The sequence below is a fragment of the Oncorhynchus kisutch genome, linkage group LG12, assembly GCF_002021735.2.
Source record: "Oncorhynchus kisutch isolate 150728-3 linkage group LG12, Okis_V2, whole genome shotgun sequence".
NCBI lineage: Eukaryota > Metazoa > Chordata > Actinopteri > Salmoniformes > Salmonidae > Oncorhynchus > Oncorhynchus kisutch.
This window is the reverse complement of record NC_034185.2, coordinates 47,872,548-47,892,842: the sequence shown is the minus strand read 5'-3', so window position 1 is coordinate 47,892,842 and position 20,295 is coordinate 47,872,548. Positions and strand designations below refer to the sequence as shown.

Sequence of the window (20,295 nt, the reverse complement as noted above, 5' to 3'; positions counted from 1 at the left end):
TAAATTAGTTAAAAATCCTAGAATTGATTTTCTGGATTTTTTTTCTCATTTTCTCTGTCATAGTTGAAGTGTACATATGGTGAAAATTACAGGCCTCTCTCATATTTTTAAGTGGGAGAACTTGCACAATTGGTGGCTGACTAAATAGTTTTTTGCCCCACTGTATTAGGCTTTTACCATATTCATACTATATTATCAAGTGCATGGAGTATGTATGGTGGAGGCTCCCTTGTGTTGAAGAACAGGCAGAACACATTTTCTAAGCAAATTAGGTATGCAAATGACCGATTTGCATACATCATTCAGTTAGAAAATGTGAAAGCACTGTTGTATAAAAGTACTGTAAAGATACACTCCCAGGCCTACCTCCCAATGCAGAATAGCTCTACTTTTTCCAGTGTTACACTTTATCTTTTAGAAATCCTAAGACCCCTACAGGCCTAAATGGATCCGACCATTGTAAAACTGATGAGTAGACCTTTAGTATTATTGAGAACTATTTTGTTCGCTGCAGTGTAACGTATTCATAGCAGTGGTATTTCCCCACATAGGTGTCAGATTGGACTCCTGTACGCAGAGAAGACTGTGTGGGGCTGCTTCTCAGTGGGGTCAAACCACAAGTAACATGTGACAGAAAAGCGCTGGCCACACAATGTGACGGACTGATGGGAAAGGAAAGGAGTCTGTGGTCACAAGCAGAGACAGTCACATATGTACAGAGGGGTCCAGAATGATTGGATGCCTTGATAAAGATTAGCAAAAAATATAAATACTACACACCATTGGTGTGAGTGGCCAAAGACCTCTATTTACATGACATCTGACCATATGACTGCCTGGAGTTTGATAAATGGCATTGGAACCGGTACTATGGTCATATGACCTGAAAATAAATCTTGTTGGCCACACACAGCAGCGGTGGGTTTTGCCTATGAAAGAACAATGCATACGCAGAAAATACCTCATCCCTACTGTAACATATGGTGGTCGATCTTTGATGTTATGGGGCTATTTTGCTTCAACTGGTCCTGGGGCCCTTATTAAGGTCATCGGCATTGTGAATTTTACAGTACCAGGACATTTTCGCCCAAAAACCTCAGACATGTTTGGACACAGGATGCAGGTCAAATAAAGTGGCACTTCCTCTGCTTGGTCAGACAGTTGCATTTTTTTTAACCTGTCTGATTCACTTCTCTAAATGTTGAAAAGGCAGAAGTAACACACAAACACACACACACACACTCTCTAACAATGATTACCTGATTAGCTGGACTTCTCTGACGCCAAAAAGACTGCAAGCACAGACACAGTTAGTACGCAAAGTAACACATGACTCCTGAGTGTTTGCAGAACCTTTCCTGGAGGTGAGCATCTGTGTATCTCTGTCAGTTAGTCACACCCTCCCTAGCCATATATTTACTTTCCTTTATTTGTACTTCATCTGAAGAGTGTAAGTTGACATTCAGTACACAGCCCTCATGGCTACAACTGTAGGCTTTAGCTCTGTGCCAGTGGGTTATTGTGGTCCTGAGTTGCACATCCCACCTGAGTTCATTTGTCGCAATAAAGAAAGTTTGAGAAAAGAAAAACCGACCCGTGTCGAACGGATACAAATATTGTCGATCTTTACAAAAAATGTATTCTATACCTGCTGTTTCCATTACATATGTCGCATTTATTTTGTTGCAACATTGCTTTTGTGGAATAAACCTGGGTCAATGGAAACCTGCCTACTGTCTTCACTTCTGTCTCCACTTTAGTATGTACAGTCCCCAGCACACTGAGAATTAAAAAACACTCAAAGTAATATCAAGTCTAAAGTCCACATGATAAGAGACCTGAACAAAATTGTTAAGAAATTCACCACTTGCTTTTCCTTGTATAAAAACTCAACTAACCGCTCCTGAGGAAGCTACTCAAGCAAAGGCTGCATCCCAGTTTTTAAGTAACCTCGCTCCCTAGAGTTGGATAGAGAGCGCACTTTGCATATTACTTGAGTATGGTCAGTGCCTTTGAACATCGAAGACATACACCATTTTAAAGCAGTCAACTTGGTGGGACTTTCTATGGTTTGTTTCTTCAGCCCTATTCCTCAGCTTTATAGCAAACCAAGTGGCAGAGTTGCTGTCTTGTTATTTTTCAAAGTAAGGAGTGGGGCTTTAGTATTTTCCCAGACAGACAAGTTCAATTAAATGCACGATAATTGCACCATTTTGTTAAATCTGCATATATTACAGAGCCTATGGCATAATGCTAACACAACTTAGTTAATTCTAGTTCCCATTTTATGGTGTGTGCTTGTAGCCTGGAGAAATCCAGTCTGTGCTATCATGGCAAATCCTTTTCACTCATTGTCATGCCAAACATGCCGGTGTTTGGCATGACAAGGACAGACAAGGAGTTGATATGATAGCACAACCATACTGGATTTATCCAGGCTAGTTTGCTTGTTCCGCCTCCTCTTCTTGATCTTCCTCCTCTTCCTCTTTGTGCCGTGGGGAAGATCTTCGTGGGCTATACTCGGCCTTGTCTCAGGGTAGTAAGTTGGTGGTTTGAAGATATATCCCTCTAGTGGTGTGGGGCTGTGCTTTGGCAAAGTGGGTGGGGTTAAATCCTGCCTGCTTGGCCCTGTCCAGGGTTATTGTCGAACGGGGCCACAGTGTCTCCCGAGTCCTCCTCTCTCAGCATCCAGGTTTTATGCTGTAATAGTATATGTGTCGGGGGGCAAGGGTCAATCTGTTATACCTGTTATATCTCCTTTCTTATCTAAAGGGGATGGAGAGCATGGTTTGTTGCTTGAGCTATTTTGTGTAAGATAAGCTGTACAGTGCTGGAGGAAGGTACCACATCTCTCCTATAAGCAAGTGAGAATGAGAGTGACTGACCCATATAGGCTACTGACTACAAAGAGAACAGACAGAGAAGCGATAACCACACGCTATGGTGAGAAAGAAGCTCATTTCTACACAGCATGCAATCGCGGATGCACACATGCATATGCATGCACACACATACGCACCGACTATACTATGGGGATGATGAAGGGGTTGATGGAATCCACGTTGGATGACATGTTCATTGTGATACATGTATATTTGTAGTCTTAATTGAGCAACCATAAGAGTCCCACACTCTCTCTCTCTCCATTTGTGGGTTTTGTTGTTAGACTAACATCGGGGGATTTTTCAAAGAACCTTGCAGATAGAACAGTGATGTCCAGAAGATCAGAAGTCTTCTGTGTAGGCCTGTATTCTGTAAAACACATTCCTATCAGCTATGCTTCTGATCACATGTAAATATAATAACTACACCACAGTTTATTATAATTATAAGTGAAATAATCTGTCTGTAAACAATTGTTGGAAAAATGATTTGTGTCATGCACAAAGTAGATGTCCAAACCGACTTGCCAAAATTACAGTTTGTTAACAATACATTTGTGGAGTGCTTGAAAAAACAAGTTTTAATGACTACAACGTAAGTGTATGTAAACTTCCGACTTCAACTGTACACACAGCATGTAACATTGTCAGGGTGGTATAGTTGCCTACCTATAGCACCATGACAACATGAAACAATGGTGTCATTGGTCTGGCCCCTGACCTAAGACCAATCCGGAATGGCTAAACCTACCAGGGGCAAAAGCCCCCTCCGACGTAGCTCTCAGGGTCATTGAGACACACATGCCTCTAAACCACGCCAAGGTCACAGCTTTGAGAGAGGTGTGATTGAATCCAGTCCTGTCTGAACAAAAGGTAAGATTCTGACATCAGCGTACAAAACAGACTCTTCTGGTGAACAGACTCCTCCAGTGCCAGATACCAGTGTATTCCCAACCTGTAAAGCCAGCACATAAACAAATAGAAACAGAAGCCTGTAAATCAATAAGATCAAACCATTTGCAAACTGTGCTTGTTCTTGTGTATTCTGTATTTTCACATTGGCTGGTATGTTATACAAGCCAACAACAGGTGACCACTTCCAACCTAAATGTGTGTGTGTGTGTGTTCACAGATACAGAAGTTGCATAAAAAGTAGCATAATATGCACACACATATATACACAGTACATACACACATCCATACACACAGACCTTACCGATCTCTGAAATTTCACTTCAGTATAATGTTGGCCTTCTTCTCTTTGCTTGCAGGCTGCATTGAAATAAAGGGAAAGGGCATAATATTACATGATTACCTACAGTGTATGTTCTGTATTAGTTGCCTTCAGGGTGCTCTGTATGATGTCAACTGTAACACAGATTGTACTTACCTCCGAATTTTCTTTTTTTAACTGCCCAGAATATACCAACACTTATTATCCCAACTGCTAACAACGTGACCAGTGCGATTGGGACAGGATTGCGACCAGACTCTGTCAGGAGTAAAATGGTTGGGGGTTAGGGAACTGTTCACTCACTCATTTGGCATTGCTTGTCATATCTTTTTCATGAACTTCTTCTCATCTACCATATTTTTTTAATCAACTGTATGTTTAATGTGGCCTTGCCCTGTATTCACCTGAAGCCTATATTCTTCCTGTCTAAATGAAATTCAGCTGTTCAAACCCATGCCCTGTGCTTTAGTCAATACTGATGAATGACATTGATGAAGGTATTATAAGGTAGGCTACAAGGATTATAGGAAAATAAATACAGAAATCTGCTTCCTGTAATACAGAAGTTAAAATAATTACAATATTATAATACGCATGTTGAGGGATTTTGCAAAAACTAACCTCAGGTTTTACTGTTAAAAATATTTCTCTCCTCACTATCCTACAAAATAAGCTGTTAGTGAGGAAATGAATAGCAGACGCTGTCTGGGTGTTGGCTCTCACTGATCCACAAAATTGGAAAACAATACCTTTGAGGGCAGAGCGTGAGGACAATTGAGGGCAGAGCGTTTGAAAGTTGAGTGGAGTTGGTTTTGAGTCAGCAGGGTTGGAAGCCTCACATCTGTAGGTGTCAATGTTTATTTTGTTTAACTCCAGAGGGAGAAAGAGATTGGTGAGAAGATCAGGGCTGCTGATCTGGTTGAGTATCTCCCCTCCTCTGTACCAGGACAAGATCACCTCTCTCCCGTTCTTCACAGTGCACACCAAGGAACAGCTCACGTTTTCAAATGGACTGTCCACTGAGGGACTGATGTGAGGAGCAGACACTGAGGCTGGGATAGCAGAATGATTTAGCAGTGACTCAATGACAAACAGAGATAAAAAATGATGTGTTGACAGTGAAAACTAAGAGGTCATAAATGAGACCTGAACATTTAGTGGGCTACTTCTTTTGCAAACATGTGTAGACTCAGATCTGCCATGGTAAATGTTAGGTTAAAAACATTTAACTAAATAAATAGGTCTTTCTTGATCTTCATTGAAACAACTCTGGGTAACAGACTAAATGGGAGAATCGAAAAAAGGGAAGTAAAACAAGAAGCCAGACACGCACCATAGACAGTTAGATTTGTAATCTTAGATGAACTCTGTGTATTGATGATAAGTATTTTATAAAGTCCAGAGTCGTTGATGGTGAGGTTTCTGATGGTGAGAGATCCAGTCTGAGTATCCAGCTTCAGTCTGTCTTTGAACCTCCTACTGTAGTCTGTTTTAATCACACCAGCATTCAGCAGCGCTATGTTATCAAATGAATCTGAACGAATCAATGGAAAACACCATGCTATAACAGTGCTGCTAGATAGTTCAGTAAGTCCAGTCGGTAAAGTTACTTTCATTCCCTCTTTTCCCGACACATTTACAGCATCAATCAGATCTGAAAGGAAGAAAGAAAACATTGGCTAAGGTCAGTATCTACATCAATACAGGGCATTAACAGGACTAAATCCTGTAGGCGATCCCAGATCCAAGCCAAGCACATGATAGACTAGAATTAATTAATTTATACTTTTACAGTACGTACATTTTTGTTTGTATTGTCTTTGTATTATGATTATTTTATAATCCATTGAGTTGTAGTTATGGCTACTAGGTGTAGCCTACACTTTAGTTCACATTTCTAACTCATGAACACTAAATACGACTATTTTGACCTTTATATAACCCAGAGCTGCCAACGCTCGAGCGTTGGCTGTGAGACACACATTCATTTCACACTCTTCATTAGCTTTCACGGCACACCTCTTACAAGGCTGACAACTTTTGAAAAAACTTAGAGTGCGGTCTGCTATGTGAATTTCATTGCCCCCTGGTGCAATCCCTAGACGGGGTCCTCCCCCTCCAGGGAGATTTGCTGCTTGCTCTCCAGGAGGGTTTGCCCCCCCCTGGTCTTTTTCCCAAGTGCTGGGTGTTTGAAAATGTTCTTGTTAAAAACAAAAGTATTTCTCAAAATCACCCAACCTTCAAGAGAAATCAAATTAATATCAATATTCAGGTGGTTTATGCCTACTAGTTGAAGATCCTTGATCTTACACCTGCATTGCTTGCTGTTTGGGGTGTTAGGCTGGGGGTCTGAACAGCACTTTGAGATATCAGCTGATGTACGAAGGGCTATATAAATACATTTAATTTGATTTGACATCATCTTACTCTACACAGACAAAATATAATGTGTTTATCTCTACACAATACTAACATTTGAAAATTATTTTTGATTCCTGGAGTATTTAATATCTTATGCCTATTTGAGTTATTCAAAACTGTCCATGAATGGCTGCAAAAATACATAGCCTCATGTAAGTCATTTTCAAAGACGCAAGTAGGCATATCGGATTTCAAATATATGATTACAGTGGCAAAATTGTGAAGAAGTGGAATAATCAAATATGTGTTGGGAATAACAGTAGTGTTCTTGCTGATAAGTCAAGCACAGTAATGAAACAACATGTTTGCCAATTGTTAAGAATGAGAATTGTAAATAAATAATCAAATCTCCAAAAGACAAGAATACTTACTGACTGCCCTCGACCAGCACAAAAACATCCTGTGGCGGACTGCAATAGCATCGCATAGACCCAGCGATATGCAGCAAGTTCAGGGAAGTCAGGAACCCATACACGCAGTCAGTCAGGAAAGCAAAGGCCAGCTTCTTCAGGCAGAAATTTGCATCCTGTAGCTCCAAAAAGTTCTGGGACACTGTAAAGTCCATGGAGAACAAGAGCACCTCCTTCCAGCTGCCCACTGCACTGAGGCTAGGTAACACGGTCACCACGGATAAATCCATGACTATCGAAAACTTCAACAAGCATTTCTCAACGGCTGGCCATGCCTTCCTCCTGGCTACTCCAACCTCGGCCAACAGCACCTCCTTTAACCAAATCCAGATAGCAGATGTTCTGAAAGAGCTGCAAAACCTGAACCCGTACAAATCAGCTGGGCTTGACAATCTGGACCCTCTATTTCTGAAACTATCCGCCGCCATTGTCGCAACCCCTATTACCAGCCTGTTCAACCTCTCTTTCATATCGTCTGAGATCCCCAAGGATTGAAAATCTGCCGCAGTCATCCCCCTCTTCAAAGGGGGAGACACCCTGGACCCAAACTGTTACAGACCTATATCCATCCTGCCCTGCCTATCTAAGGTCTTCGAAAGCCAAGTCAACAAACAGGTCACTGAACATCTCAAATCCCACCATACCTTCTCCGCTGTGCAATCTGGTTTCCGAGCCGGTTACGGGTGCACCTCAGCCATGCTCAAGGTACTAAACGATATCATAACCGCCATCGATAAAAGACAGTACTGTGCAGCCGTCTTCATCGACTTGGCCAAGGCTTTCGACTCTGTCAATCACCATATTCTTATCGGCAGACTCAGTAGCCTCAGTTTTTCTAATGACTGCCTTGCCTGGTTCACCAACTACTTTGCAGACAGAGTTCAGTGTGTCAAATTGGAGGGCATGCTGTCCGGTCCTCTGGCAGTCTCTATGGGGGTGCCACAGGGTTCAATTCTCTGGCCGACTATTTTCTCTGTATATATCAACGATGTTGCTCTTGCTGCGGGCGATTCCCTGATCCACCTCTGCGCAGACGACACCATTCTGTATACTCTGGCCCGTTCTTGGACACTGTGCTATCTAACCTCCAAATGAGCTTCAATGCCATACAACACTCCTTCCATGGCCTCCAACTGCTCTTAAACGCTAGTAAAACCAAATGCATGCTTTTCAACCGTTGGCTTTCTATTTCGCAACAAAGCCTCCTTCACTCACGCCGCCAAACTTACCCTAGTAAAACTGACTATCCTACCGATCCTCGACTTCCGCGATGTCATCTACAAAATAGCTTCCAATACTCTACTCAGCAAACTGGATGCAGTTTATCACAGTGCCATCCGTTTTGTTACTAAAACACCTTATACCACCCACCACTGCGACCTGTATGCTCTAGTCGGCTGGCCCTCGCTACATATTCGTCGCCAGACCCACTGGCTCCAGGTCATCTACAAGTCCATGCTAGGTAAAGCTCCGCCTTATCTCAGTTCACTAGTCACGATGACAAAACCCACCCGTAGCACGCGCTCCTGCAGGTGTATCTCACTAATCATCCCTAAAGCCAACACCTCATTTGGCCGCCTTTCGTTCCAGTGCTCTGCTGCCTGTGACTGGAACAAATTGCAAAAATCGCTGAAGTTGGAGACTTTTATCTCCCTCACCAACTTCAAAAATCTGCTATCTGAGCAGCTAACAGATCGCTGCAGCTGTACATAGTCTATCGGTAAATAGCCCACCCAATTTTACCTACCCAATCTCCCTACTGTTTATATTTATTTACTTTTCTGCTCTTTTGCACACCAATATCTCTACCTGTACATGACCATCTGATCATTTATCACTCCAGTGTTAATCTGCAAATTGTAATTATTCGCCTACCTCCTCATGCCTTTTGCACACAATGTATATAGGCTCTCTCTTTTTTTCTACTGTGTTATTGACTTGTTAATTATTTACTCCATGTGTAACTCTGTGTTGTCTGTTCACACTGCTATGCTTTATCTTGGCCAGGTCGCAGTTGCAAATGAGAACTTGTTCTCAACTAGCCTACCTGGTTAAATAACGGTGAAATAAATAAAAATGTAAAATAAATCTTCCCCTACACTCGAGCCAAATTATTTTTCTATGTATTGTCCCCACCCTAGAATAAAACTTACACTGTAGGTAGGTCTGTCTGCTGCCTTTTTGTTGTCACAGCCTAAACGACAATCATCAAAGGAGGGGACTAGTGTGGATTAAATCAACTTTTGTACATGCTGTCAATATGCTGCATTCTGCAATACGGACTGGAGAAACAACCACCTCATTTTGTTGACAACATATAACAGTGGTACAATGCAACTCTTTTTTCGAGTTTTATAAACTCAGCAGAGATGGTTCTCTCTCCATTCAGCTCCACTCTAATCTTGAGGGGCGTTTCTTTTCCCATCCAATCCCCTTTATCCCTTAGATAACTAGACTAATCATATAGTTCAATGCGTGGCGGTTCACAGTGCTGTGGCACGACATGACGACGATAGAGATTCAGATCGTGATGCGTCCTTAGTCATGTGCAGTGTTGCTCTATGTAATTCTTGTACAAACTAGGTTTAGTAAATGTGAAGCTCCAGTTCACTTCATTGTATTCAGAGTCTTTCGTATTATATCCATTAGTAATAAGAGCTAAGACACTACAGACAGTACGTATTAAAGTCAATTTCAACCACTCTTGCATTAGTCCCCACAATTGGTGATTGGCATTTAGGCTGTGACAATGAAAAGGCAGCAGACAGACAGACCTACACTACAATACGTTTTAGCAGGGACGTTTGGTAGGGTGACCTGATTTGTAACTATGAAAATAATTTTGTCAAACAGATTGTGAACCCAAAAGTGAAAATTGTATTCTAGAGGGGGAACAATAACTAGACAAATAATTGGTTAGGGTGCAGGGGCAGATTTATGTCATCTATTCTTCAGGAGATTTAATTAGCTATTTACTTTATTTAGTCTGATCAGTGGAACAATTCTCATTCTTGACAATGGGCAAAAATATAGGCTCATTACTGTGTTTAACTATTCCCCACACTTATTTGATTATTCCACTTCTTCACAATTTTGCCACTGTAGTCATATATTTGAAATCTGATATGCCTACTTGCGTCTTTGAAAATGAATTATATGAGGATATGTTATCCATTCATGGACAGTTTTGAATAAGTCGTACAAATAAGAAGAGGGTGAAAATCAACAAAGACCTCTCTCTTACAATCATCTCCGCTGTGCACAATGACAAGGGCCCACATGAGTGTGTCTGTTATAATCGGACCGTTGCAGATGTAAAGCTAGATGTTCTGGGTAAGTTGAACACACATGATGAAACTTTACATTTTGAATGTTGACTGGGTACAAGAACTATGACTACTTTACTCAGGGATAGATTTGAAGAGTTTACTTCCAAAACACTATATCCACCATTTTTCTTCATAAGAAATTATTAGTTATGGTTTTTTTTTGTCCATAGATGTGTATAAATTTTTTGTTGTTGTTGCAAAATGCTACATATCCATTGTTTTTAGCTTGAATGGAACGTTCGTATCCTGTATATTTGACAGTGATATGTGATTTGTTTCTTAGATCTGTCTTTATGTAGTGTTGTGGTGTCTCTCTTGTCGTGATGTGCGTTTTGTTCTGTTTGTATTTTATTTTTGACATTTTTAATCCCAGCCCCCGTCCCCGCAGGAGGCCTTTTGCCTTTTGGTAGGCCGTCATTGTAAATAAGAATTTGTTATTATTAACTGACTTGCCTAGTTAAATTAAGGTTAAATAAAAAAATGATATAAGCATTGGCTATTAAATGTATAATTTTGGACATTTTAGTATTGTGCACATGCTAGGCAGAGATGGTACGGTGACTCATGAACACATTATATTTTGTCTGTGTAGAGTAAGTGGATGTCAAGGATCTTCAACTAGTAAGAAATGAATTGTTAGAACAAGAACCTTTTCAAACACACAGCACTTCAGAGGAGGACGACCCAGCAAGCAGGATTTTCTTCCAGCCCTATTTTAAAGAGATAGTCCACCCAAATTACAAAATGTTTGTGGACTTACCTTGAAAGCAGTGTATGGATAAGGAGACTGCAATCTATGATTTGGTTCCCCACTGCATCAACCATGAATATTAAAAATGTACTTTACATTTCATCCCCCCAAAAATCTCAAAGTAACAAACGCGTCAAATTTGGAGTTTAAAGGAATCCTGAATACAGCTGACCTGTGTTTATTGTTATTTTTTGTTTTACCCTGGTCATAGGCCTAAGTCATGTCAAACGCGTAGAAATGCAGGAAATGAGCTTTAAAAAAACTATCATCTAGGGGTTGTGCCAGGGGGCAATGAAATTCACATTGCAAATCTCACTCCAAGCTTTCTTTTTTACATTCTTATTATTTAACCTTTATTTAACTAGGCAAGTCAGTTAAGAACAAATGATTATTTACAGTGATGGCCTACATCGGCCAAACCCGGCCAATTGTGCACCGCCCTATGGGACTCCCAATCACGGGCAGTTGTGATACAGCCTAGATTTGAACCAGGGTGTCTGTAGTGACACCTCAAGCACTGAGATGCAGTGCCTTAGACAGCTTTACCACTCTGGAGCCCAAAAGTTGGCATCCCGGATTTAACCAGTAAGTCATCTAGAACACATTTTCTCTTTTACAATAAGGACATGACCAAAAAGCGATAGTGTAATTATAACAATATTTTTCTGCACCATCTGCAACAACACTTTTGCAATAATATAGCATATTCACATCATTTACACAAGAGTCATGTAACATGATTAGTAGCCTACTTTTGTAATTGACTCACAGTTTGACAAGGCAGACTTACCACTTTTGAGAAAGAGTAATATCCAGAGAACGAATCGTATCATTTTTCTTTTCAATAGGGTGCTCAGATTAAGTATAATTCACCCTACGTTCTCCCACCAATTGCAACACATTCTCTCTCTCTCTCTCACTCCCTCTCTCATTGGGTGCCCCCCGTCTCTCTATTTCTCTCTCACGTGCATTGGGTGCCCCGTCTCTCTATTCCTCTTTCTCTCTTTCACATATTGTGTGCGCTGTCTCTCTCTCTCTCTCTCAGGCAAACATGTTAGAGCAAGTGGGGAGTGTCCCTTCTTGTCATTTTAAATTCAAAGGACTTTATTGCCATGGGAAACATATGTTTACATTGCCAAACGCAAGTGAAATATATCAATAAAGTGAAATAAACAATAAAAAATAAACAGTAAACATTACACTCACAAAAGTTCAGAAGGAATAGAGACATTTAAAATGTCATTATTATTGCTATATACAATGTTGTAACATAGTTAAAGTACAAACAAAAATACGGGTTACGGATTTGTTTAGAATTCTCTGTGGGTCTGTTTAATCTGAGGGACATACAGTATGTTTTATTTATTTTTTATTTTTTTATTTCACCTTTATTTAACCAGGTAGGCTAGTTGAGAACAAGTTCTCATTTGCAACTGCGACCTGGCCAAGATAAAGCATAGCAGTGTGAGCAGACAACAAAGAGTTACACATGGAGTAAACAATTAACAAGTCAATAACACAGTAGAAAACAAAGGGGGAGTCTATATACAATGTGTGCAAAAGGCATGAGGTAGGCAAATAATTACAATTTTGCAGATTAACACTGGAGTGATGAATGATCAGATGGTCATGTACAGGTAGAGATATTGGTGTGCAAAAGAGCAGAAAAGTAAATAAATAAAAACAGTATGGGGATGAGGTAGGTGAAAAAGGGTGGGCTATTTACCAATAGACTATGTACAGCTGCAGCGATCGGTTAGCTGCTCAGATAGCGTTCGTTCCAGTCACAGGCAGCAGAGTACTGGAACGAAAGGTGGCCAAATGAGGTGTTGGCTTTAGGGATGATCAGTGAGATACACCTGCTGGAGCGCGTGCTACGGATGGGTGTTGCCATCGTGACCAGTGAGCTGAGATAAGGCGGAGCTTTACCTAGCATTGACTTGTAGATGACCTGTAGCCAGTGGGTCTGGCGACGAATATGTAGCGAGGGCCAGCCGACTAGAGCATACAAGTCGCAGTGGTGGGTGGTATAAGGTGCTTTAGTGACAAAACGGATGGCACTGTGATAAACTGCATCCAGTTTGCTGAGTAGAGTGTTGGAAGCCATTTTGTAGATGACATCGCCGAAGTCGAGGAACGGTAGGATAGTCAGTTTTACTAGGGTAAGCTTGGCGGCGTGAGTGAAGGAGGCTTTGTTGCGGAATAGAAAGCCGACTCTTGATTTGATTTTCGATTGGAGATGTTTGATATGAGTCTGGAAGGAGAGTTTGCAGTCTAGCCAGACACGTAGGTACTTATAGACGTCCACATATTCTAGGTCGGAGCCATCCAGGGTGGTGATGCTAGTCGGGCATGCGGGTGCAGGCAGCGAACGGTTGAAAAGCATGCATTTGGTTTTACTAGCGTTTAAGAGCAGTTGGAGGCCACGGAAGGAGTGTTGTATGGCATTGAAGCTTGTTTGGAGGTTAGATAGCACAGTGTCCAAAGACAGGCCGAAAGTATATAGAATGGTGTCGTCTGCGTAGAGGTGGATCAGGGAGTCGCCCGCAGCAAGAGCAACATCATTGATATACACAGAGAAAAGAGTCAGCCCGAGAATTGAACCCTGTGGCACCCCCATAGAGACTGCCAGAGGACCGGACAGCATGCCCTCCGATTTGACACACTGAACTCTGTCTGCAAAGTAATTGGTGAACCAGGCAAGGCAGTCATCCGAAAAACCGAGGCTACTGAGTCTGCCGATAAGAATATGGTGATTGACAGAGTCGAAAGCCTTGGCAAGGTCGATGAAGACGGCTGCACAGTACTGTCTTTTATCGATGGCGGTTATATCGTTTAGTACCTTGAGTGTGGCTGAGGTGCACCCATGACCGGCTCGGAAACCAGATTGCACAGCGTAGAAGGTACGGTGGGATTCGAGATGGTCAGTGACCTGTTTGTTGACTTGGCTTTCGAAGACCTTAGATAGGCAGGGCAGGATGGATATAGGTCTGTAACAGTTTGGGTCCAGGGTGTCTCCCCCTTTGAAGAGGGGGATGACTGCGGCAGCTTTCCAATCCTTGGGGATCTCAGACGATATGAAAGAGAGGTTGAACAGGCTGGTAATAGGGGTTGCGACAATGGTGGCAGATAGTTTCAGAAATAGAGGGTCCAGATTGTCAAGCCCAGCTGATTTGTAAGGGTCCAGGTTTTGCAGCTCTTTCAGAACATCTGCTATCTGGATTTGGGTAAAGGAGAACCTGGAGAGGCTTGGGCGAGGAGCTGCGGGGGGGGGGGCGGAGCTGTTGGCCGAGGTTGAAGTAGCCAGGCGGAAGGCATGTTCAGCCGTTGAGAAATGCTTATTGAAGTTTTCGATAATCATGGATTTATTAGTGGTGACCGTGTTACCTAGCCTCAGTGCAGTGGGCAGCTGGGAGGAGGTGCTCTTGTTCTCCATGGACTTCACAGTGTCCCAGAACTTTTTGGAGTTGGAGCTACAGGATGCAAACTTCTGCCTGAAGAAGCTGGCCTTAGCTTTCCTGACTGACTGCGTGTATTGGTTCCGGACTTCCCTGAACAGTTGCATATCACGGGGACTATTCGATGCTATTGCAGTCCGCCACAGGATGTTTTTGTGCTGGTCGAGGGCAGTCAGGTCTGGGGTGAACCAAGGGCTGTATCTGTTCTTAGTTCAGCATTTTTTGAACGGAGCATGCTTATCTAAAATGGTGAGGAAGTTACTTTTAAAGAATGACCAGGCATCCTCAACTGACGGGATGAGGTCAATGTCCTTCCAGGATACCCGGGCCAGGTCGATTAGAAAGGCCTGCTCACAGAAGTGTTTTAGGGAGCGTTTGACAGTGATGAGGGGTGGTCGTTTGACTGCGGCTCCGTAGCGGATACAGGCAATGAGGCAGTGATCGCTGAGATCCTGGTTGAAGACAGCGGAGGTGTATTTGGAGGGCCAGTTGGTCAGGATGACGTATATGAGGGTACCCTTGTTTACAGAGTTAGGGTTGTACCTGGTGGGTTCCTTGATGATTTGTGTGAGATTGAGGGCATCTAGCTTAGATTGTAGGACTGGCGGGGTGTTAAGCATATCCCAGTTTAGGTCACCTAACAGAACAAACTCTGAAGCTAGATGGGGGGCGATCAATTCACAAATGGTGTCCAGGGCACAGCTGGGAGCTGAGGGGGGTCGGTAGCAGGCGGCAACCGTGAGTGACTTATTTCTGGAGAGAGTAATTTTCAAAATTAGTAGTTCGAACTGTTTGGGTATGGACCTGGAAAGTATGACATTACTTTGCAGGCTATCTCTGCAGTACACTGCAACTCCTCCCCCTTTGGCAGTTCTATCTTGACGGAAGATGTTATAGTTGGGTATGGAAATCTCTGAATTTTTGGTGGCCTTCCTGAGCCAGGATTCAGACACAGCAAGGACATCAGGGTTAGCAGAGTGTGCTAAAGCAGTGAGTAAAACAAACTTAGGGAGGAGGCTTCTGATGTTGACATGCATGAAACCAAGGCTTTTTCGATCACAGAAGTCAACAAATGAGGGTGCCTGGGGACATGCAGGGCCTGGGTTTACCTCCACATCACCCGCGGAACAGAGAAGGAGTAGTATGAGGGTGCGGCTAAAGGCTATCAAAACTGGTCGCCTAGAGCGTTGGGGACAGAGAATAAGAGGAGCAGGTTTCTGGGCATGGTAGAATATATTCAGGGCATAATGCGCAGACAGGGGTATGGTGGGGTGCGGGTACAGCGGAGGTAAGCCCAGGCACTGGGTGATGATGAGAGAGGTTGTATCTCTGGACATGCTGGTAGTAATGGGTGAGGTCACCGCATGTGTGGGAGGTGGGACAAAGGAGTTATCAGGGGTATAAAGAGTGGAACTAGGGGCTCCATTGTGAACTAAAACAATGATAACTAACCTGAACAACAGTATACAAGGCATATTGACATTTGAGAGAGACATACAGCGAGGCATACAGTAATCACAGGTGTTGAATTGGGAAAGCTAGCTAAAACAGTAGGTGAGACAACAGCTAATCAGCTAGCACAACAACAGCAGGTAAAATGGCGTAGACTAGGCAACGGGGCCAACAGATAAAACAAACAAGCAGAATGGAGTACCGTGATTAATGGACAGTCCAGCGTGCATCAGCTATGTAGCCAAGAGGTCAGTGTCCAGGGGGCAGCGGTGGATGGGGCAGGGAAGCTGGACTGGCGAGTGTTATCCAGGTAAAAAAACAACTAACAATGACTAAATAGCTTGTAGCTAGTTAGCTGGTTAGCTTCTGGAGGTTCTTGAGTGTGTTCTAAAAATATAAAAAAAGAATAGCGATTCCGTATCACATTGGGTGAGGCAGGTTTCCGGAAGGTATAAACAAATTAAAAGTCAAAAGAGATAGAAAGTAAATATGGGTCCAGTGTGAGTTTTGGGACGCGGCGATTCAGGCGGTTAGCAGGCCTGTGCTAACAAGCTAACAGTTTGTAGGCCCGGGCTAGACAAGGTAGCAGTTAGCGGACCGGAGCTGGACAAGCTAGCAGTTAGCAGGCCGAATTAGCAAGCAGGGAGATAGCGAGGGCTAGAGAGTTAGCCTTTGGGGGACGTCGCGATGGGGTGAGTCTGTTTATTCCTCTTCATGCGGTGACATCGATAGACCGGTCGTGGGCCCGGGTATTGTAGCTCAGGAGTATGCTACGGTGGTAGCACAGGTGCGCAGGCCGGGCTAGATTCAAGCTAAGTGGGTGGAAACGCTAGCCAGGAGTAATCATCCGGGGTTGCGGTTTAGCTAGATAGCTAGTTGTGAAGATCCAGCTGAAAAATCCAGCTGAAAAATGTTCCGTTTGCGGTGGGAATCCGGGGATGAATCCGGGGATGAAAAATAAATAGGTCCGTTATGCTCTGGTTAGAGTCGCGTTGTTCGAACTGGCGAGAGCTTTCCGAACTAAAGGTTAGCTGATGACCGGTTAGCTGAAGACCGCTAGCATAGCTGGTGGTTAGCTGGCTAGCTTCAGTTGAGGGGTTCCGAAGTAAATATAAATACTTTAGGAAAAATAGCTACATTGGGTGATGCGGGTTGCAGGAGAGTATTTGGAAGCTTAGGTTTAGCAAAATGTTTTTAAAGAGATATGCGGAGAAAAATATGTAAAACACGAAAAAGAAACGATATATACAGGGACACGACACGACAGGACGACTTACTGCTACGCCATCTTGGGACCAATGATATGGTCATACATTTGGCAGGAAGTTAGGAAGTGCAGCTCAGTTTCCACCAAATTGTGTGAGCAGTGTGCACATAGCCTATCTTCTCTTGAGAGCCAGGTCTATATTCAGAGCCATATCCCATTAATGCTTAGAGAAGATCTTATATCAAATCAAATCAAATTTATTTATATAGACCTTCGTACATCAGCTGATATCTCAAAGTGCTGTACAGAAACCCAGCCTAAAACCCCAAACAGCAAGCAATGCAGGTGTAGAAGCACGGTGGCTAGGAAAAACTCCCTAGAAAGGCCAAAACCTAGGAAGAAACCTAGAGAGGAACCAGGCTAGGGGTCAGGAGACACTGTGGCCCCATCCGAGGACACCCCCGGACAGGGCCAAACAGGAAGGATATAACCCCACCCACTTTGCCAAAGCACAGCAAGTGTTATTGGGTGGGTCCACAGTGTCTCCTGACCCCTCCTGTCTCAGCCTCCAGTATTTTTGCTGCAGTAGTTTATGTGTCGGGGGGCTAGGGTCAGTTTGTTATATCTGGAGTACTTCTCCTGTCCTATTCGGTGTCCTGTGTGAATCTAAGTGTGCGTTCTCTAATTCTCTCCTTCTCTCTTTCTTTCTCTCTCTCAGAGGACCTGAGCCCTAGGACCATGCCCCAGGATTACCTGACATGATGACTCCTTGCTGTCCCCAGTCCACCTGGCCGTGCTGCTGCTCCAGTTTCAACTGTTCTGCCTTCTTATTATTTGAATATGCTGGTCATTTATGAACATTTGAACATCTTGGCCATGTTCTGTTATAATCTCCACCCGGCACAGCCAGAAGAGGACTGGCCACCCCACATATGCTCCCTCTAATGCACTGTATGTACGAACCCAGTTTTTCACTATGAGTCATCCATACATCAATTGTCTTAAATAATTTATTTACTAACTAAGTAATTCACAGAAATGCATAAACAAACAGTTGTTAGTTACAAGGAAATGATAACGGAGTTTCCCTAGTGGGATAAACCAGCATCGCGGCTTGGTGTACAAAAGGGAAGTGGGGGTCGACTGAGATAAGACAACACACAGTTGATAATTATAACAATTGAAATGCTAATCCTTTGCACATGAACGCTCACTCATTCGGGAACAATTGCAATCAATATATATATTTACGCTCAGTGTGTCATTAGGGTCTCTGTTGAAAAGTTAGTTTCTTTTGGAGAGTACCCGTCCCATCTCTCTCTCTCTGTCGTGGTTAGAATGGATAGTTCAGAGTGACATTGATTCATGTCGTTATGGATAGATATTTTGGCGGTTGTCGGTCTTCGCGTTCGATGATATCGAATTCCTAGCTGCAGACTAGTAATTAATATCAAAGACTTGTTCTTATTCTGTCGGTATCGATAGTCTAAGAGTTTAACCGCTTGGGATGGTTAAAAGATTCAGAAGTCTGGTCTCAAACCTTGGCCCTCTCATTATCGAGGTAAGCTGGTCTGCAACCTTTGTCCTCTCGTAATGGAGAGACACATGGTCTGTTGAGAAATTCTCAAGGTGGGGGTTATATTCAGTTGCAGTTGCACCCCTAAAAACTAAAAACATTTCTCATAAGAAACTAGCTCCCGGGTACACAGAAAATACCCGAGCTCTGAAGCAAGCTTCCAGATAATTGGAACGGAAATGGCGCCACACCAAACTGGAAGTCTTCCGACTAGCTTGGAAAGACAGTACCGTGCAGTACCGAAGAGCCCTTACTGCTGCTCGATCATCCTATTTTTCTCACTTAATTGAGGAAAATAAGAACAATCTGAAATTCATTTTTGATACTGTCGCAAAGCTAACTAAAAAGCAGCATTCCCCAAGAGAGGATGACTTTCACTTTAGCAGTGATAAATTCATGAACTTCTTTGAGGAAAAGATTATGAATATTAGAAAGCAAATTACGGACTCCTCTTTAAATCTGCGTATTCCTTCAAAGCTCAGTTGTCCTGAGTCTGCACAACTCTCCCAGGACCTAGGATCAAGAGAGACGCTCAAGTGTTTTAGTACTATATCTCTTGACACAATGATGAAAATAATCATGGCCTCTAAACCTTCAAGCTGCATACTGGACCCTATTCCAACTAAACTACTGAAAGAGCTGCTTCCTGTGCTTGGCCCTCCTATGTTGAACATAGTAAACGGCTCTCTATCCACCGGATGTGTACCAAACTCACTAAAAGTGGCAGTAATAAAGCCTCTCTTGAAAAAGCCAAACCTTGACCCAGAAAATATAAAAAACTATCGGCCTATATCGAATCTTCCATTCCTCTCAAATTTTAGAAAAGGCTGTAGCGCAGCAACTTACTGCCTTCCTGAAGACAAACAATGTATACGAAATGCTTCAGTCTGGTTTTAGACCCCATCATAGCACTGAGACAGCACTTGTGAAGGTGGTAAATTACATTTTAATGGCATCGGACCGAGGCTCTGCATCTGTCCTCGTGCTCCTAGACCTTACTGCTGCTTTTGATACCATCGATCACCACATTCTTTTGGAGAGATTGGAAACCCAAATTGGTCTACACAGACAAGTTCTGGCCTGGTTTAGATCTTATCTGTCAGAAAGATATCAGTTTGTCTCTGTGAATGGTTTGTCCTCTGACAAATCAACTGTAAATTTCGGTGTTCCTCAAGGTTCCGTTTTAGGACCACTATTGTTTTCACTATATATTTTACCTCTTGGGGATGTTATTCGAAAACATAATGTTAACTTTCACTGCTATGCGGATGACACACAGCTGTACATTTCAATGAAACATGGTGAAGCTCCAAAATTGCCCTTGCTAGAAGCATGTGTTTCAGACATAAGGAAGTGGATGGCTGCAAACTTTCTACTTTTAAACTCGGACAAAACAGAGATGCTTGTTCTAGGTCCCAAGAAACAAAGAGATCTTCTGTTGAATCTGACAATGAATCTTAATGGTTGTACAGTCGTCTCAAATAAAGCTGTGAAGGACCTCGGCGTTACTCTGGACCCTGATCTCTCTTTTGAAGAACATATCAAGATCATTTCAAGGACAGCTTTTTTCCATCT

The 20,295-nt window shown here is 42.8% G+C and overlaps 1 protein-coding gene across 1 annotated transcript; it reads right to left on the bottom strand.

The window, feature by feature from the left end:
• Positions 1 to 1,411: 1,411 nt before the first annotated feature.
• Positions 1,412 to 12,018, bottom strand: LOC109901084 (uncharacterized). Its single transcript, XM_020497107.2, has 6 exons — positions 11,818 to 12,018; positions 5,450 to 5,770; positions 4,866 to 5,168; positions 4,273 to 4,374; positions 4,099 to 4,154; positions 1,412 to 3,837 (listed from the first exon to the last, which is right to left on the bottom strand). Exons 1-6 carry the CDS (start codon positions 11,858 to 11,860, stop codon positions 3,706 to 3,708), a joined length of 957 nt encoding a protein of 318 aa, XP_020352696.2. The 5' UTR covers positions 11,861 to 12,018; the 3' UTR covers positions 1,412 to 3,705.
• Between the last annotated feature and the right edge of the window lie 8,277 nt (positions 12,019 to 20,295).

Excerpts from the sequence above, each read along its gene's own strand:
- LOC109901084 (XM_020497107.2), bottom strand. The coding sequence starts at position 11,860 with ATGATACGATTCGTTCTCTGGATATTACTCTTTCTCAAAAGTG. Across the intron at positions 4,375-4,865 it reads CTCACGCTCTGCCCTCAAAG|AGTCTGGTCGCAATCCTGTC; the intron begins GTATTGTTTTCC and ends TACTCCTGACAG. Across the intron at positions 3,838-4,098 it reads AAGTGAAATTTCAGAGATCG|GTTGGGAATACACTGGTATC; the intron begins GTAAGGTCTGTG and ends CTGGCTTTACAG.